At 35.2% G+C, this 19,934-nt stretch overlaps 1 protein-coding gene across 1 annotated transcript; it reads left to right on the top strand.

Moving 5' to 3' along the window:
• Positions 1,023-2,943, top strand: LOC18612416 (exopolygalacturonase). Its single transcript, XM_018119194.1, has 4 exons — positions 1,023-1,202; positions 1,299-1,607; positions 1,912-2,427; positions 2,520-2,943. Exons 1-4 carry the CDS (start codon positions 1,062-1,064, stop codon positions 2,769-2,771), a joined length of 1,218 nt encoding a protein of 405 aa, XP_017974683.1. The 5' UTR covers positions 1,023-1,061; the 3' UTR covers positions 2,772-2,943.

Below are 19,934 nucleotides of genomic sequence, written 5' to 3'. Positions count from 1 at the left end.
GTCGGCGGAGGGTGGCGTTAGGGTGGGGTTGAAGGCAAGTGCGATAGAGAGAAACAGAGTTGAGGGAGAAGAGAGAAACGAGAAATGGGGGGAAGAAGTCCCACTCTGGTATTTTAATTTTGATTATCGACGAAATTTTTTGATAGTAATTAAAAAAAACTACCGACGAAAATTTCGTCGGTAATTCCATTGCTAATCTTATAAATTTTTTCAACACCATTACCAACAAAATTTCCATCAGGGATTCGATCTATAACTTGACCACTTTTCTGACCAACAAATTTATCAGTAAGGTGGTTGGAAAACTTCGTCCACGAAGTCATTACCGACAGAAATAGTTTTTCGGTAAATTTCGTGCCATCACACCACATTTTGTGCCATTGTTGTACTGACAAATTATATTCTGTTTTTGTATTCTGTCAGTAATATGTTGATATTCATTGCAACTAGGTTTTGTTGGTAATTCGTGGATAATGGTTTGTTTTTTGTAGTGATGGTTTCTTTCGATTTTACATTTTTTTTTTTAAATTCAGGAGAAAACAAGAGATAGAAAGGAAGCTTAAGGCAGCCATGGGGGAGAAATAATAAACAGAAATAGAATCTTTACGCTGAACAAATAAAATCTAATAGCATTTACATAAATTATAATTATATATTTAATTACTCTTTATTTAAATATTTTATCCAAGTTGCTATATGAAATCATGTGTAATTTAGGAGTTGTTTTTAAATAATACATCCTAAACATTAATTGTTTTTCTCAATGAGAACTAAGGTTGTTAACAAAGCGCTGGCATATTTCGAGTGTAGGTTAAATTGTGTGGCAAACCGCAAGCAACAGAGTACCCTGAGCCAGTGATTACGTGAAAAAGAGGAAAGAGTTAATAATAGGAAGGAAAAGAGCTAGAACTTCATCTCCACCATGGATAAAATTAGAATGCATTTGGTTGAAAATTCTAGTGGTTGTCGCTCTCCCAAAAACTCTATATAAATGGTTTGAAACGAAACAGAATGCCATCGCTGCAATAAAATTCAGCATAGATATTTGAAAACGGAAAAGCATGGCTGTACAGTTGAATATTGCAGTTCTATCAATATTATTACTTTTGTTCAGTACTTCAATCCCTAAAGCCCAATCTACCGTTGTTGATGTAGTTGCCAAGTATGGCGCAAAGGCTGACGAGAAGACGGATTTGAGCACTGTAAGCAAAATGCAGCTATATATAAAACTTAATTTTGTCGTGAAATGGTAAACAAGTTTTATTTTAAGCTTTTGGCTTTTGGTTTTTGCCTCGTAGCCTTTGCTGCATGCTTGGAAAGAAGCATGTGCATCGACAACCCCAAGTAAGATTGTAATTCCGAAAGGGACGTACAGATTAAGCCGAGCAACCCTGGATGGTCCTTGCAAATCAGCTATTGAACTTCAGGTTAGTGGCACAATAAAGGCTCCGGCAGATCCTAGCGCTTTCAAGGACCCTAATTGGGTTGTCTTCAACCACGTTGATCATCTTACAATATCTGGCGGTGGAGTTTTTGATGGGCAAGGAGCCGCTGTTTGGGGCAAGAACAATTGCGCTAAGAACAAATATTGCGCCGCACTTCCCATTGTAAGATTTTTTATCTTTCTGCTTTGAAATTCAAGTGAACTACTCTTTTCGTTACGTGATTCTTCAAATTATAAAGAAGCATTGCTGAAAATTTTCTTTCGATAATCTCATATACTTGTAGCCTAGACTACTGAAGAATTTAAAAGCTTTTGTTAATATAGTCAGGAGCCGTGGATCTGTGTTCAATATGACATTCTGCAGATTCCTGGCCAGCATATGGAGTATTGCATTTTAACCATTTGATTAGAACAGTAAAAAATAATTGTCTCTAACGATATTTAGTTCTCGTGACAATAATAACCAGAATTTAAGGTTCAATTTCGTCAGCAACGCCATTGTACAAGGCATAACTACCAAGGACAGCAAACAGTTCCACGTTAATGTTTTGGGATGTAAAAACTTTACCTTCCAACATTTCACTGTCTCCGCTCCCGAAAACAGCATAAACACGGATGGAATCCACATTGGGCGATCCAATGGGGTCAAGATTCTTGACACAAACATTAAAACCGGTGATGATTGTGTCTCCTTGGGTGATGGTAGCAAGAATGTGATCGTCGAGAGAGTAACCTGCGGACCAGGACATGGCATCAGTGTGGGCAGTCTTGGAAAGTTCAAGGGTGAAGAACCAGTGAGTGGAATTTTTATCAGGAATTGCACCATCAGTAATACAATGAATGGTGTTAGGGTCAAAACTTGGCCAGACTCCCATCCTGGCTCAGCAACAGATATGCATTTTGAGGATATTATCTTGAATAATGTCGGCAATCCTATCCTTATTGATCAAGAATACTGCCCATGGAACCTATGCAATTTAAAGGTACGTACACTTTAAAAAAATCCTGATCAAGTGAAAAGGGTTTCTTACTATTTAAGTTTAAACACCTTAAACCATAATTTTTGTTTATCCAGGTTCCATCGCGTGTTAAACTCAGCAACATTAGCTTCAAGAAAATTTGGGGTACTTCTTCAACTCAGCAAGCTGTCAAGCTTGTTTGCAGCCGCGGTTTGCCATGCGATCGTGTGGAACTCGCCGACATTGACATCACCTACAAAGGACCTGGAGGACCTGCAATATCCCAATGTATCAATGTGAAACCCAGACTTTCTGGCAAACAGAACCCACCTGCCTGTTCCAGCCCTGCCAGGCGTACCGGTGCTTAATCTCTTTGGGAAAGGGGACACTACTCATAACACCTTATAAATAATTTGGAAGGATGTACATGTTCCAAAGAAATGGAATTTAATTTTGCTTGTAAAATAGCAGGACAAAACATCATCCATGATAAAAAACAGACATTTATTGAGAAAATTTTATCCGCAATGCCTTACAATCTATCGGTATTATAATTTATTGACAGAATTACCGACAAAATAATTTGCCGACGTGTGATAAAGAATTGCCTTGTCAGTAATGGCAATTTCGTCAGTATATTTTTTGACAAAAAGAGTCTGTCGAGAAAGTAGCCAATTCATTGATCAGAGGAGTGGATTGTGATACTACAATTCAGTTAGTAAATTTCGTTGATATAAATCTCCGATAGAATCATTTTAGTTGGAACATTCGTTAGTAAATTTCCGACTGATTAAACAATGGATTTTTCAATAAATCCTAACAAACACATTCTGTCGTTAAAGTGAATAAATTCGACGATAATAACGTCCAATCTATCAGTAAAATATGTATTCAATTCCGTCGGTATTGCATATAATTCGTCAATATTTCCATCAGTAATATTGATTAAACTGATTTTTTTTAAAAATTGTATTTCTTGTATTCCCTGTTTGCATTTCAAATCAATATACATAAATAATAGTATTAAAAATAACTAATAATATGTATTAAAAATATTTAAAATTTATTATAAAATGAAAAAATAATAGAAATTATATTTGACGTTTATAAGAATGAAAAATGCATAGTCATGCCAAAATCCATCTAAAAATCCATACAAGGAATGCATATTACAAACAAAGGAATTATTGTCAGCCATTGTCTCTCGGTCGTGCCTCCTTTGCATGATCAGAAGGGCGGGCTATGGCTGTCGTTGTGGCTCCAGCTGCTATGATGGATACCTGGAGCCAGATGAAGGTGGAATCCTCTCAAGGAGTAGCTTGATGCTTGACTTAATATCCAACATTTTAGTCTTCAACTCCTCAACGTTTGCCTTCATTTCCTGCTAGTTGTCGGGTTCAAAAGGAGGAGCTCGTGCAACATCACCAGAAAGGGTCGGACCACAAGCAGACTTAAACTTCGTTATTGGAGCAAATAGTTTTGTAGTTGACATCTTGGTGCCAAACCTGTAGACGTGGGTCTGAGTGGTTTGCACCTCTCCAACAGCCTCCGACCATGCTGTTCGATCAAATTCCAATTAAGATGATGGATCATGAGTGTACTTTTGCAAAAAAGCAAAAGCAAATGGTTCCTACAAATAAAAAATGAAATTAAATATTAATTAAATTGTTAAGTAACATATACACATAAAATTTTATAATGAACATAAATTGAGTCATTTTTACTTACACTCACAGTTTTTTACTTATTGTCCACAAAATCTCTGATACCCTTTTGTCGCTTGTGAATGCGCTCGAAGAGCTTAGAGAATGTCACTAGTCTTTGCAGCACCTCTAACTGCAATTACGACAAGACAAGCATCACAACAAACGCATCATCACAAATATAAATGTTTTCACTATCTTGAACAACACAACAATAACAACAACATGTTTTCACATCGCAAAACATTGACAATACATAATACAATCACAAAAACAACAAACACATCATCACAAATATGCATGTTTTTGCAATCTTGAATAACACAAAAACAACAACAAAAGACTCACATTTTCCTAATACGAGGAAAGAGCATGTTGCTATGATGCTTGTGTGTTTTGCTATGCTGCTTTATTTCTCTATCAAACGGTTCTCCTATGCTTTCTAGGATTGGCACTGCCACTTTTGTGTGCCTTAGACATTATCAACGAGTTGCTTCTAGACTTCTACAGTGATCTAGGGGCATGCTTTCCCTTTCGGCTTATTGTGCTCATCCTCTAACAAATCTTTCAACCGGTTCTTGCAATTTTCTCCCTTATCTCGTGGACTGTCGAAACATTTGTAGCGGCCATGTAAAGGACCTATGTTGGGTCCTCGACCTTTAGACTGCAGTGTAGAGTTCGACAAACTATTATATGAAGCAGTAGAGGTACTGACCCCTGACGTCGCAATAGGAGGTGGCGACACTTTTAGTGGAGCGACTGGAGTAGCCACCGTTGTGGATGTCAGAGTGGCTGTTGGTGGTGTAGAGGATAGAGGTGACATCAGTGTCGTGGTCAATGGACATGGCACCAGAGGTTGTGTAGCTGTAGTATCTACGCCACTTGACTGTCCTTAACATCCAACAGTAGTTTTGAATTTAACCATTGTGCAATAATCTGTCAACAGAAAAAGATAATCCATTAATATTAACTATCAAAAAATGTAATGCATAATCTTTGAACAACGCATTCATACGAAATTAAGACTGATGTTGAAAAATAAGAATTCAAATCAAACTGACATATAAATGAATCACAATAAAAAAGTTTAAATGTCAAAATCTTTACATCATTTAAGAAAAAAACACCGATCATTAATCATCATTTGAACATATGAACTCATCATCTTCGTTCTTATCTTTGTCATCATCGTTTTTGTTTGTATATTCCTCTATATTTTTGTCTTCTCCTTTAACTCCTTTATCTTCATCATCATTTTCCTCATTATGTTAAACCTCAACAAACGTATTAATCTCTTCATATTCACCACTAACCAAATTATATTATTGTCAAAGTCATGTGAAGTATGACCAAATCTTGTATTTTACGACACTTCATCTTCTTGACACATCCCTTCATTCAAATCAATTGTTTTTCCATCACCTTGATCATTATCTAGAATGTCAAATTGACTTCGAGCCTTTGTCTTAAACACTGCCCACCAATCACGTCAATCTCTTTTGTTTGACAGATATGGACTAGTAAACTTGAGTAGTCTGTTCAGCTAAAACAAAAGGCTCATTAGTAATAAGAATTAAGTTGTCTAATTTTGACCAACCCATGAACTGAATCAATTGTAAGACCTTTTTCGATGTCAAACCAATGACATTTGAACAAAAATACTAAACTGTTTACACTAAAGTATTCTAACTCAATGATATCGATCAACAATCTGAAAAACAATCTTAATAATTATAGCAATTTCCTTTGATGCAAACACCACTAGTCATTGTTTGATGATTTTCTTCATAGTCCATTGTATGGAACTTGTATCCATTTACATAGTAACCTTTGTAACACCTCATCATAAGACTAAGACTGTAAGACATGTCAACCAGATGAGAATTCGCATGTTCGGAGACCTACTAAAAAGTGACATGCCATATAATTATTTGAAGTGTTACTTTAACACATTCAAATAGATTGATTAAAGATAACTTGCATATTGTCTAAACTAGGGACGTAAATGGGTTGTTGTTATATAAATATCTACGAGTACCTAACTCGATAACATAGGGTTCGAGTACCTTATATTCAATTATGGAGTGGATTCGGATAACGCTTTTAATACCAAACTCAGGTTCAGGTAGGTTTCGGTATCACCTTTATCATACCTTAAACCCAAACCCGAACCCGATTATACATATATATATTAATATTATATATATGATATTTCAAAAATTTATAATTTGTGAGATTCAAACCTTTATCCTCTTTACCTTTAACACAACCATTGTCATTTTAACCAACTTCCTTTTTTTGAAACTAATACATATGAAATTAATTTTTTTATGATTTTTAGTTATTTAAGTTATTGTTTGAGTTATTTAATTGGGTATTTAATTGATTCGAAGTAATTAGCAAATAGTTCTATATTATTGGGGATCGATTTTGGATAGTGTTTTGTCATTTTATTTGGATTTTAATAGAGTTCGAGCACCTTCTTAATTAAATGGATTTTGGGTAAGGTACCTCAAATAAAGCAAGTACTTTACTTGCTTACATTCCTAGTCTAAACCAATTTCGAAATGTTATGTCCAATTTCTTTTTAGAAATACCATGTTGTTCTTTTTTCACCATACCATCGAACATCCTAAAGATTGGAGGAACATTTAGTGAATTAATAACATTCTCTTTTCACCTTTTTCTAAACTTAGAATTAATCTTAAACTTACTCAATGTACGGTAATATCTACTCGTAATTCATTAGTACATAAAGCTCTATAGCATAAAACTCATCCTTTTCTAGGAATCTACATTTCTCAAATTGACCTAAAGGTTGATTAAAATGGGCAAAAATTGAAAGGCAATTGGATGCCTTCACATCTCTTCCATCATCATTTTGTGGGACTCGATTTATTCTTGTTAGGACTATAGGTTCAAAATATATCGAGCAAAATGATGATATTTCCTTGATGATATGTACTTTATAAATGGATCCGTTCACAGGTGCTCGATTTTTCACCTTTTTTTTTAGATGTTGTAAAAACCTAAATATCAACATGATATTAATTATAATACCTATGAAAAGGATATTTCAAGCTAAATCTAAAATAAATTGTAAACTGAAATGGCTCGCAATACTTCTAAAAAAACATACATCCATCAATAATGTACTAGTCTTCCAACCTTTGCTTCAAATGCCAAGTGAATCGACAAATGCTCTATTAAGTCCAAAATGCCCGAGGGAAAAATCTTTTCCAATTTGCATATAGTTTTCACGATTTTTCCTTCCAATGCATTCATATGATCAACACAGTTCGATTGCACATAAATGATGGAAGCAATGTGACATCTCAATAATTGCCCTCTAAATAGTGTGAGGAATCCTATCACGGAAGGTAATTAGGAGTAAACGTTGCATGAAAATGTGACAGTCATGACTTTTCATCCTATAAATTTGTAGTCATGTTCATTAACACACTTCGCTATGTTAAAGGCGAAGCCATCTGGAAGGCGCAACTATTTCACTCAAGCACACATAGTTTTCTTTTTCTCCTTACCAAAGTGTAAGAGGCTTTCGGTTTATAAAGTTTACAATTATTTGCAATTAAATGCAATTCTGATCGCTTGCAACACACCTTCAAATTCTTGACGAGTCCTGATATTGTCTTTAGTCTTCCTTGGAACATCTAGCATGATGAATAAATTTTTAAAGATATTATGCTCAATATGCATTACATCCAATTTGTGAAAAATGAGATTCGTATGCCAATATGGTAACTCTAAAAAAATGCTTTTCTTTGTTCAATTATAGGTTTGATCGAATATCTGAAGCTTTTGGTCACCAACCTTTGTCCCACATGTGATATTAGGAATTGAATCCAATCGCTTCGATATCTCGATATTGGATAAATGAGGAATTGGAAGGTCCCATTCAACATGTTTTTTAAATTTCTTTTTGGCAACAAAGAAGATGATTAATAGGCAAGAATTGTTGATGATAATAAAAAAAGAGAAAGCTTTTTCCCATACTCCAAGATGAAACGCTTCCCATGTTCCATGCAATAAGGACATGATAAACGTCCATGAGTGTTCCACCTAGACAACATACCATATGTAAGGAAGTCATTGAAGGTCTATAAAATTGTTGCCTATAGAATAAAATTTTATTTCCTAAAAGCATTATAAGTGACGACACCTTCATCCTATAGGACTTTAACTCATCTATAAGAGGTCATAAGAAAATATCAATATTTTGTCCTAAACTTATCTTCCTTAGGATTACCATATTAAGAAAGATGTATGGTTGCTTCATGTAAATCCATGGATGTAAGTTATAGACAATGAGCATTACCAACCACACAGAATACGGTTTCGTTGCTGGACCAAATGGATTGAAACCATTTGAACATATATGAGTTTGACACTGAGGCTCTAGAACAACATATTGATGGGTGTGATTAAAGTGTTGCTAAGCCTCATCATTAACAAGATGTCTAAGCACTTCATCATTACATTGAAGTGTGGCATGTCATGTCATGTGTTTTGTGATTTTTTTAACATATAAAGCCTTTGTAATATTGGTATGAGTGGAAAGTACCGTAGAATCTTATAAGAATTTTATTGTCCCTTCCTCCCTTTGATTTATTCGGTTTATTTGAAGGATACCCACAATATGAACAATAAAACAAATCAAAATTTTCTTAATAAAATAGCACATAATTATTCTTACATGCATGAATTTTCAAATAACTGAGCCCAAGTTTGTTTAGTTTTGTCTTCATTCTATTAAAGTTTTCTGGTAATGCTTCATCCAATGACAAAATCTCCTTCAGTAGATGAATTAGACAATTAAAGGATGCCCCACTCATGTTAAACTCTGACTTCACATTCAATAATTGGGACATAACTGATAGTTTTATGTGCTTGGTGCAATTGGACCAAAAAAGTTCATCGACATCATTTAACAAGGAAAAAAAGGTTGCAATCATTTAACGAGGAAAAGAAGGTTGCAACGTTAGGATTAGGATCTTCATCAATCACCTTTTCATTTTCATTCCCAACATTAAATTGAAACTTCGGATGCAAAGCATCTATAACCATTTCAACATATGGATTTTCTACTCTAGTTTCATTAACTGCTTTTTCAATATTATCATCAACAAAATATCCCAATGATTGTCTGGTGTGAAATGATTTACCACTTAAATCCCATATTGTGTATGCATTAGTAAAACCTTTACAATATAGGTGCTCCTGAACCTAATTAGCAATTAAGAACTTTTTATTTATACATCGAGAGGACAAACATCTAATCTTATTCCTAGTTACATACCTATGTTGACTGAAGGCAAATGGAATAAAGTCCTCTATGCCATATGAAATCTTGGCCTAAGAAATCCTTTGGAATCCACTGAAGAATAGATCTAACTCCTACCTCATTCCATTCTGATAACTATAACGAATAGATGATGTTGTCCATTACAAGATGTACGAAAAACAACTTACTTAGTGAGTAGAATTATAAAATATATATTTGTATTTAACTTGATGCATCAAAGTTATGTTTTTCAATTTTTATATTTTTTACTTTTGTGTAATATTTTCACTAAATTATGACCTTATATAAATTTAATTATTTAACTAATTGCTTACTAATACAATATTATTTTTATTTAATGAAGTACACTATTTAATTTAGCTAAGTAATACATTAAATAATTTAATTAGTTTTTATATTATATAATATTAATTATTTAATTAATTACGTACTAATATATATTTAGTTAATTAAATTATTTATTTAAGATCATTAATACACTAATTAATTAGCCAAGCATGGGTTCATGTTAAGAAAGAGTTCAAAGTGAGATTGTGTATATAAGTTTTTCATCAAAATTTTTTAGATTTGGAAAATTAGGAGATTTTAAAAATTTTCGACAAAGATCAAATTTATGAAAAATTAAGATATTCTAAAATTTTTTTATGAATATGATATTTATTTATTTAGTAGACGTAGAGTTGTGGGAGTTCTAGAGGTTTTGACACTCAGAATCTTCATTGTTCATCAAATGGCTTAGAGGAGCATTGTATTTACAATGCTAGATGATACTTTCATGAGAATTTAATCTGTTTGAATTATTTTTAAATTATTTTAATTTAATTAGAGATAAATCATGATGATTCATAAATAATCTTTTGATTGGCCAAACTTTAAGTCTTTGAATTTTGATTTGCCAAAGTTGAGAATTATCTCTAAATTATCTTAATTTATTTAAAGATAAATTGGATGACCAAATTTGGATACTATCTCTAAATTATCATGATTTATTTAGAGATAAATTGGATGACTAATAAGTAAATTTTAATTGAACAAATTTAAATATTATCCCTAAATTATCTTAATTTGTTTAGAGATAGATTAAATGACTAATGGGTAAATTTTTATTGGTCTAAATTTGATATTATTTTAAGAGATAAATACATGACACAAAGGTAAATTTTAGTCTAAACTAATTAGACACCCTAAGTTTTAACCGAAATTTCATACGGGGCTATTAGTTTTCAAAATGGACACTTCACTACAAGAGTGTAAACACTGTTAACAAAATATGAAAAGACTAAAATACCATTTTTTTCTTTTTTTTCTCAAAAATGTTGCCTTTCATATAATTTATATAATAATAATTTTTAAAATTAATAAAAAATAAAATTATTTTTCAATATTGCTATGTCATCAAACTAATAAAAATACTAACGGTTGACTAACGATTGGATATATGTGTTTAGTAAAAGATATATTTTTGAGACGGAGTGTCCATTTCAAAAATTAATAAACATTCGTGAAATTTCGATTAAAATTTAAAAAATCTAAGTATTTTACCCAAAAATTTAATTAATAATAATATATATCTTTAATATAATTAATTTATAAATTAATTAATTTTACAATTACTTATATAACTATCTTAATTATTTTTTCAATTTATTAATTTTGAACACGTAGTATCTAGTAGTTTGATAACAATTTCACTTTCTACGTAGAGATGTCCGTTGAATTTCGATACTGAGAGTTTAAAGGTGTGTCCGGCAGTGCCTGCTAGTTCAACTCTACAGGTACGTTCATTGAATGATGAAGAAAGCTGGGCATTGTTCTTAACTTTAAGACGGAAGCTTTGTTAATTTTATCATTTTAATAGATAAATTTAAATATTTAATCACATTAAAGTATTTACTTTTGAATGGACAATTCAATAGCTACAAATATTTGAGTTTATATATTATAGAGGCAAAGTGAAATTCATAAAGCAAAAAAAAAAAAAATCTGTATTTTATTAAATTCAAACCTAAGAAGCTTTGACGTGTATATAAAAATTTTTATTTCTTGAAATTGATCTATGGAATAGTAATTAATTTTGAATTGAGAGTGATACCTAAACATTTGATTCATTGATTGGTGTATGATTTTTTATTTAAACAGTACAGCTCAAATCTCCCTTCTTCCAAAATTTTGTTTTTAAAAAACTTTGAATTGAGAGTGGACCAATCTTCCACTAGGTTCATGATTTGGTCCAGCAAATAGGAGAAGACGGCTCACCATCAATCTATCAAGGCCGATTTTGATTAAACCAAAAATCTAGTTGTTCATACTCCAAGCTTGAATTGAAATCTTATCCCAATTTGGTAAAATCGTCTAAAAAGATTTAGAATCAGGGGTGTTGTGGTAAAATCCACTTCAATCACCTGAAGAAATATGTATAAAATCACGCACCGTGCATGACAATGTGTTTGGGGTGAGCCATGCCGAGGAGGAGAGAATCAAATTCGAATCGCTGGTCATTCACGTAACAATTTGAAAGGAGGTGTCCCTGCTGGAAATTCAAGCATGATTCTAATGGAAACAATTCGAAATCAAATTCATTCGAACCGCTAGTCATTCACGTAACAACGTTACACTTTAAAAGGAGTTATCCCTGCTGTCGCCAGTCGTTCACGTAACACTTTAAAAGGAGGTATCCCTGCTGGAAATTTAAGTTGGAAATTCAAGCATGTTTCGAACCCTGTTCTTTTAAGCAGGGGATCGTATATAAACCAACAAATCAAATGGTCGAGTGATTAAGAAAGGTAAAAGTTCTTTATTTAAATAAACAAAAAAAATAGGATTATAAAAGATTTATAAAAAAAAGATTTTTATTATCTTTTTATAAAATAATTAATTTAAAATTCAACATGATTAGTTCTTTTGAAAAAAGAAGTAAAACACAAAGTTTTATGTGAAAACAAAATAAGCTCCCAGTGAGAAAAAGCCATACCAAATGGCTCTATGTGACGTTTACCCTTTTATTTTATTTAATTAAACCCATTAATATATTAATTAATTTAATTATTTTTTAAATTATATAATATTATTTATTTAATTAATTGTTTTAGTGACAACGTCCAAAAATATTCATAACTAAAGCATATATTATTTCCTAAAGCAACTCAAGTTTTCTTAGGGAAAACATACAATATTATTAGCAACAGCGACAATTCAGCAACAGCAGCCTAACAAATCAATTGCACCAGCGAAGCAGCAACAGACAATATAACAAAGCAAAAGCAGCAGTAGGTAACACCAACAACAACTTCAAAAAATGAATCACAACCAACACTAAAGCATCAACATTCAAGTCCAACTACAAAGCAACAGTAGCAGCTTTACTCTATAAGCATCAATATTCATCCAGCATTCCGTCAATCATAGCATAGCATGGGCAAAGCGTAAGCAAAAGAACCAGAATAAATTACATGGCCATCATGCCAATAAGTGTAGAAAAGTCAAAAGAGAGGGGTGTATACAATTTTGGCGAGGCTGATTATATAGTCCTCATTAAATTTTGGTGGGAGAAGAATACAAGCAAGTGAAATAGACGTGTAAACCATCTTTTTTAAGCAGTCAGAAGAGTTGTACGGATCAAGGATATTGAAAATTTTAGCTTCCTTCCAATTCCAAATCCTTTAAACCTTATCTTATCACTACAAGAAATTTTGTCGTTGGCTCTGCTCACACTAGTCATCTAAAACTGCTAAAAATGCAGTGGTAGAAGGCAGAATCAGAAACTTAGTTTCTGCTGCTGTAAATTTTCAGAGAGTTTGTACCGTGCAAAAGTGTCGTTATCACAAAAGAAAATCAGATGTTTTTCTTAATTTCTGTTGGAAAACAAAACTTAAAGGTCTGTATACTAAACTCTCAACAAAAGACCAAAATTTGCTGTAAAAACTGAGAGAAAGCAAAACTAAAAACATGTCAAAACTTCAACTCACGTTTTCATTGAAACTGTTACAAATTTGTATAGTCAAGTTAGTGAGTAAGAATATATTTTTTTAACTGCTCCCACTACTGATATATTGCTTCTAACAATAAACTAAACATGAAATATTTGAACTAAGTACAAATCAAACATCAACAAACACACCCGAGCAAACTAGAAATCTCTGTTAGAATTTTTTATTATGTGCGCTTCTATTAATTGGTAATTTAATTTGATTTAATAAAACAGACTGATAGTTTAATCCTATTGTGAGACAAAGCATGGGAGTTCAATTAATATTAAAATAATCAGTTAATGATGGGCTTGGCACGTCTAATTGGGTTAGTGTGGTTTGACGGTTATGTAGGCCTTAGCCTAGTATATCTTTAAGGGGATTTTTTTTTAAGCCCTTATAAATAACGTGTTTTTGTAAAAGTTCGACAGGATACTTTTAACTGTTTTTAGCCATCAGAAAAGATTTGGGATAAAAATGCCCTTAATGAGCCGTCTTCGTTAGCGTACACTCTCAAACAGGCGAAAAATGGGAGAAAAAAAATAAATATGCAAAGATTGGTTGTGCAAAATACCCAAATTTTTTTCTCGAAGGTTGTGCAAAACAAAATAAAGTTACATGAGATGGTTTTTTAGAGATTTGGGACATGACATTCAAATAATAGGAGAAGAGAGATATTAAATTGAACGAGAAACAGGTCGTCATGAATGGAAAGCGTGGCTAATGATGTGAAACCAGAAATCCTTGATACGGTGGTGAATTGAAAGGAGAAAGATGTGAATCCAAAGCAGAAAATGGATCTGCTATAGCAGGCCATATGTTAGATGGCTGTCGCAGGGCAGGGTTTAGAGTTCGTGAAACGTCATGTTGGGAATGTATGACACGACACCGCTCAGAGTTGGTGAGACGTCATGGAGGGAATCTGTGACATGCTAGCGTTCAGAGTTGGTGACACGCCGTGGTCATGTTTAGAGTGTGTGACACGGTATTGCTTGAAAAGCTGACACGCCATGGTCATGGTTTAGAGTGCGTGACACGGCAATGCTTAAGCAGCTGACACATCATGGTTTGAAATAGAGAGAGAAAAAAAAAGCGAGCAGTTAACGTGGTAATCCTTTGGACTTTCACTATATTAATTTCCCTTTTTCAGAATAAATAAGAATATTAGAAGGCCATTTTTCATTTTAAACAGGTATTATTCAGAATTCGTAACGTCTGTGTGAGTCATTTCTCATTCCCACCGGTACCGAAGTGTTCGAGAAGGCTATTTGCAAGCGGAACGAAACCACAGCACCAACAAAAAAATGTCGGCCATGAATGAAGAGGTCAGTGAGTCTCAAATTCGCAACATTCTTGTGTTCGTTAATTTTTTGGTTTTTTCATGGGTTTGTTTGATATGTTCGGGTTTTTTGTTTTGTTTTGTAAATGTTTAGACTGTGTTTTCTTGCTAGTTTGATGGTTGTTGTGGTTAAGCTGTAGTGGTTTTAGCGGTTTTGGGTGTTTACCGTGTGACGCCATTGTTATTATAGTTAATTATTAGCGTGTGACAGCATTTTACTCGATATGCATGGCATGGACAACGTTTTACTTGATATGCATGTCATGTCACAGAATTTTACTTGTTGTGCATGGCGTTTGATAGCATTTTACCTGTTATGCATGGCATGTTGACAGCATTTTACTTGATATGCATGGCGTGTGATAGCATTTTACTTGATATGCATGTCATGTCACAGAATTTTACTTGTTATGCATGGCGTATCACAACATTTTACTTGATATGCATGGCGTGTCACAACATTTGACTTGATATGCATGGCGTGTTACAAGATTTTACTTGTTATGCATGGCGTGTCACAACATTTTACTTGTTAGGCATTGTATGTCACAACATTTTACTTGATATGCATGGCGTGTCACAATATTTTACTTGTTATGNTTTTACTTGATATGCATGTCGTGTCACAGAATTTTACTTGTTATGCATGGCATTTGACAGCATTTTACTTGTTATGCATGGCGTTTGACAGCATTTTACCTGATATGCATGTCATGTCACAGCATTTTACTTGTTATGCATGGTGTTTGATAGCATTTTACTTGATATGCATGTCGTGTCACAAAATTTACTTGTTATGCATGGCGTTTGACAACATTTTACTTGTTATGCATGGCGTGTCACAACATTTTACTTGTTATGCATGGCGTGTCACAACATTTTGATTGCAATGCATGGCGTGTCACAACATTTATTCCTTATATATGTGTTCAGTGTACCTTATTACACATGACTGCTTAACTCACTAGTGTATGTGTGCCATATTTTGCAGATCCAGTGCAGACAGTATGAGGATCTTGAGAGTTTGCTGATCGTGCTGAGGGAGAAGTGGGCGTTCAATGTCGCAATTAACACTCACTGTAAGTGGTCGCAGCTGCATTACATCACAAAGACTCTCCAACAAAAGGGAGAGTACGATCTAGTTAAGCATACCTGCTTCGGAATGCTCCTGGACGTATATCCACAGGGGTACTTTTGTGCCGATCTCTTGCACAGCATCATGATTCGCCGAATCACTGAGAGGCAGTCAATGGACCACGAGCTATGGTTTACCATTGGCAAGAGCAAGGTGCGGCTATCAAAGCAGGAGTTCTACCTCATCACTGGGCTGAAGTTTGGTTCAATGCCCAATGTGTTCAGACGATTGTACGAGGTTACTGCAGATAGAATTCATGCAAGATACTGGAACGCGGAAGACAGTGTTAAGTTGCAGGCTTTGCTTGATACCTTCCGCGGGGGTAACTTTCAGCGACCAGGAGACGCGATCAAGATGGCACTCGTCTTGATCGCGAATAACATTTTATTTGGTCAAGACTACCGTAGACGGGTGACGCCTTGGTTGCTGTCATTGGTGGAGGACATCGACGCTTGGAATGTCTTTCCATGGGGGCACTATGTTTGGAAACTGACCTTGGACTACCTTTTGAAGGGGTTCGAAGTTCCTGACTTGAGCGTGACAAAGGAAACTCGGTTACGCTACAACATTTATAGATTCGCATGGGTGATACAGGTACTAAAACGTAACATTTTTCAGTTTCCTTTCGAGCAAAAAATTTATGGGTGCAGTCGTTTATGATTGACGGTCTGATAATGGTTACATTTGACATGCAGTTCTGGGCAATGGAGGCAATTCAGACCCTTCAAAAATTAGTTGCCCCCTCTGGTCTGAAGGACAACGTCCACCCACGAATGTGCAGATGGGATTGCAATCAAAAGCGAAAAGACTTCTACAAGACAATTCAGAAGTTAGAGTCATCTGACCAAGTGAGTGAACAGCTGCTAATTTTTGCGTTATATTTGTAAAATAATTTTCCTTATTCGATAATGACAACATTTTATTTGTTTATTTATAGTTGTGGGCATTGGAGACGTTGGAACCCACCGCGGATGAGGCCCTCCGGGAGTATTTTGTGGACCTTGATGTCCCGTTATTAGAGGGCAACGAGTATGTGCCAATAGGGCACATGGAGGATGGGTTGGCTTGGGGCTTAGGTGCAAGGCAAAAAAGGAGAAGCTTGAAGGAGAAAAGAGCCTCTAGTGGCACGAAGCGGATGTGCACCGCCGCTGCTTTAATTGATGAGTTGATGGATGAAGGGGACAACCATGGTCGAGGCAGTGAACAATCGGTAAGGACAATTGTAACGGTTTTGTGTTCTCCAATTCCATTTGTGATTATCGAATAACATTTCTGTGTTTGTAGTTGGACCATGGGTCGACAGCTTCAGAACCACCCACCGGTCCTCCTCAGATGTAGAGTGGAAACGACCCGTCGGTAAGATCGGTTCTAACGATTTGTGTTCTACATTCCCACATATGTTTATCGAGTAACACAGTAATTTATGTAATTGCAGTTTGCAGAAGCGACGACAGGTCCTCAAGCACCGATCAGTCCAGACCAACCGCAGACAGCTAACGAGCCAGCGGTAAGGATATTAAAGTTGTAACGGTTAATGTTCAACAATTCCAAACATGATTATTGAATAACACAGTTATATATGTAATTGCAGTTTGCGAAAACGACGACAGGTCCTGAAGCACCGATCAGTCCAACTCAACTGCAGACTGCTAACGAGCTAACGGTAAGGATATTAAAGTTGTAACAGTTAATGTTCAACAAATTCATACATGATTATTGAATAACACAGTTAAATATGTAATTGCAGTATTCGAAAGCGACAACAGGTCCTGAAGCACCAATCGGTCCGGCTCCACTGTAGACTGCTAATGAGCAGTCGGTTAGGATATTAAAGTTGTAACGGTTAATGTTCAACAATTCCATATATGATTATTGAATAACACAGTTATATATGTTATTGTAGTTGACCCAGTTGAGAACAGTCAATGACAGAGCAGTCACAACTCGCCAGCTCATTCGGATCATGCGCAAGCATGAAAAAGATATGTTGGAGTTGAAGGCTTAAATTCAGTCATTGAGTGTAGCAATGCAGACGATTGAGGATCGTATCGTTGGTCGGATTCTTGACGGCCTTAAATCACAAGTACGCTATTCTATCTTCGCTTGTATTTTGATGGTTTACGTTTAGCAACTGTTTAGACTGTGTTTTCTTGATGGGTTTAACTGGTTTTTGGTCATTAGCCGGGTCAGGACATTTCTATTATAGTTAGTTGTTGCCGTGTCAGCTTTAGCGTGTCACAACATTATATATGTTATTTATGGCGTGTCACAACGTTTGATTTTGATATGCATGGCGTGTCAGAACATTTTGCTTGTTTTCCTTGGCGTGTCACCAAGTTTATCTTGTTATGCATGGTGTGTCATAATATTTTCCTGGTTATCTTTGACGTGTCACCAAGTTTATCTTGTTATGCATGGCGTGTCACAACATTTTCCTCATTATCCTTGGCGTGTCACCAAGTTTATCTTGTTATGCATGGCGTGTCACGACATTTTACTTGTTTTGCGTGGTGTGTGACAACATTTTACTTGGTATTTTATAAACATTTTACTGTTTATGGGTTGTGGTATTTTATAAGCTAACTAACTGTTTTTCCAATTTTGTAGGGCGGTCCATCTCACGATGCTGGTTTGGAGCACGATGATGCTGATGATGGACAACATCATGAACCTGGTGTTGACATTGACGATGACGTTCTTGGTGCTGATGGAGAGCACGTAACTCATGTAGATGACGTCGTCGAAGAAGCTGTGGCAGTGGATGTCACCCTTCAGTCAAATGATGTTGAAGGAGAACATCTTCCTCCGACTGATGCATTCATCGACGCAGCAGCAGGAGTTATCGTTCTTTATCGTGAGAGCACTCCTGATGCAGTTAAGATACGGTTGTCGTCACCAGAGTCATCTGCTGTCCATCATGGTGCAGCAGAAATTTCAGACCCAACTGAGCGGGCACGGCTGAAAATGGCTAGCAAATACATGGCAAGCCCATTCGTCAACCCCTTAGTGACCCGTCGAGATGTGAGGGATAAAATCATAGAAGACTACGAAGCTTTCAAGAAAGAGGAGTCCGTGAGGTAAGCTCGTAAATAAAATTGTAAATATTATTTTTTAATGAAACAGTTATCCACCAAGACTTATGAAATTAATTATGTTACATATGCAGGCGTAACGTCGGCATCTTAGGGGATCAAGGGGCTGACTTTTTCATAATCTTAGAGGATCCCAATGAGGAAATGACAAGTGAACATATCAACGCATGCCTTAGCCTACTCTGTAAGCGAATGACAGGGCCGAAGTCGAAGCTGTACACTACTCGTGCATGCATGGTTGACACGATATTCTTCGTAAGTTTATTTGAAAATTGTTCAATTCTATAAATACTATGTTTTTGATTGCATGAAGTGTAAGCTAATGTTTACATGTTTCACAGGACACCATCCGTATGCTACACACCGAATTTCCAATAGAAGATGCCCGAGCCAAAATGCAAATTTCAGATGAGTTGCGGGGCTATGTGGAGGGTGAAAGGCCAACGTATGCCAAAAAATGGGAAGATGTTGATTTCATCCTCATGCCTTGCAACGTTGGTGGGCATTGGGTGGTTGCGAAGATCGACTTGGTGAGGTGGACGATCAAAGTCGTGGACTCAGCAATAACTTCGAATGCTAAGGATAACGGAGTTCGTGCGGGCAGATGACATCCTTGACGACAATGATGCCATTCATCTGCCACTAAGCTAGTTATTTCAACAACATACGTAGGAAGAGACCAGATTTGACGCCGATGCCATTGGATATTCATTTACCAAAAGCTAAAGTGCATCGGCAAAATGATAGTGTTAGCTGCGGTATGTTCATGATAGGGTACATCGAGTATATTTTGCAATCAGAAAATATCGAAATTAAGCAGAATATGATTGCAAAAATGCGTCGGTAATATGCTCTGAAAATTTTTGCCAACAGTTGTGAGAGCGAACTCTGAACATATAGGCCTTTGTTTGTACTAATTTTTTTGGTACACAATTAAATTTTTTTATACAATTCTATTTTATACTACTATTTTT

The sequence above is a fragment of the Theobroma cacao genome, chromosome 1 (assembly GCF_000208745.1).
Source record: "Theobroma cacao cultivar B97-61/B2 chromosome 1, Criollo_cocoa_genome_V2, whole genome shotgun sequence".
Lineage (NCBI taxonomy): Eukaryota > Viridiplantae > Streptophyta > Magnoliopsida > Malvales > Malvaceae > Theobroma > Theobroma cacao.
This window is presented reverse-complemented; position numbering and strand designations above follow the sequence as displayed.

What these genes read in the sequence shown, in the direction of transcription:
- LOC18612416 (XM_018119194.1), top strand. Translation starts at nt 1,062, where the DNA reads ATGGCTGTACAGTTGAATATTGCAGTTCTATCAATATTATTACTTTTG. An exon ending in AGAAGACGGATTTGAGCACT is followed by an intron (nt 1,203 to 1,298) that starts GTAAGCAAAATG and finishes TTTGCCTCGTAG; the next exon opens with CCTTTGCTGCATGCTTGGAA. An exon ending in ATTGCGCCGCACTTCCCATT is followed by an intron (nt 1,608 to 1,911) that starts GTAAGATTTTTT and finishes AATAATAACCAG; the next exon opens with AATTTAAGGTTCAATTTCGT.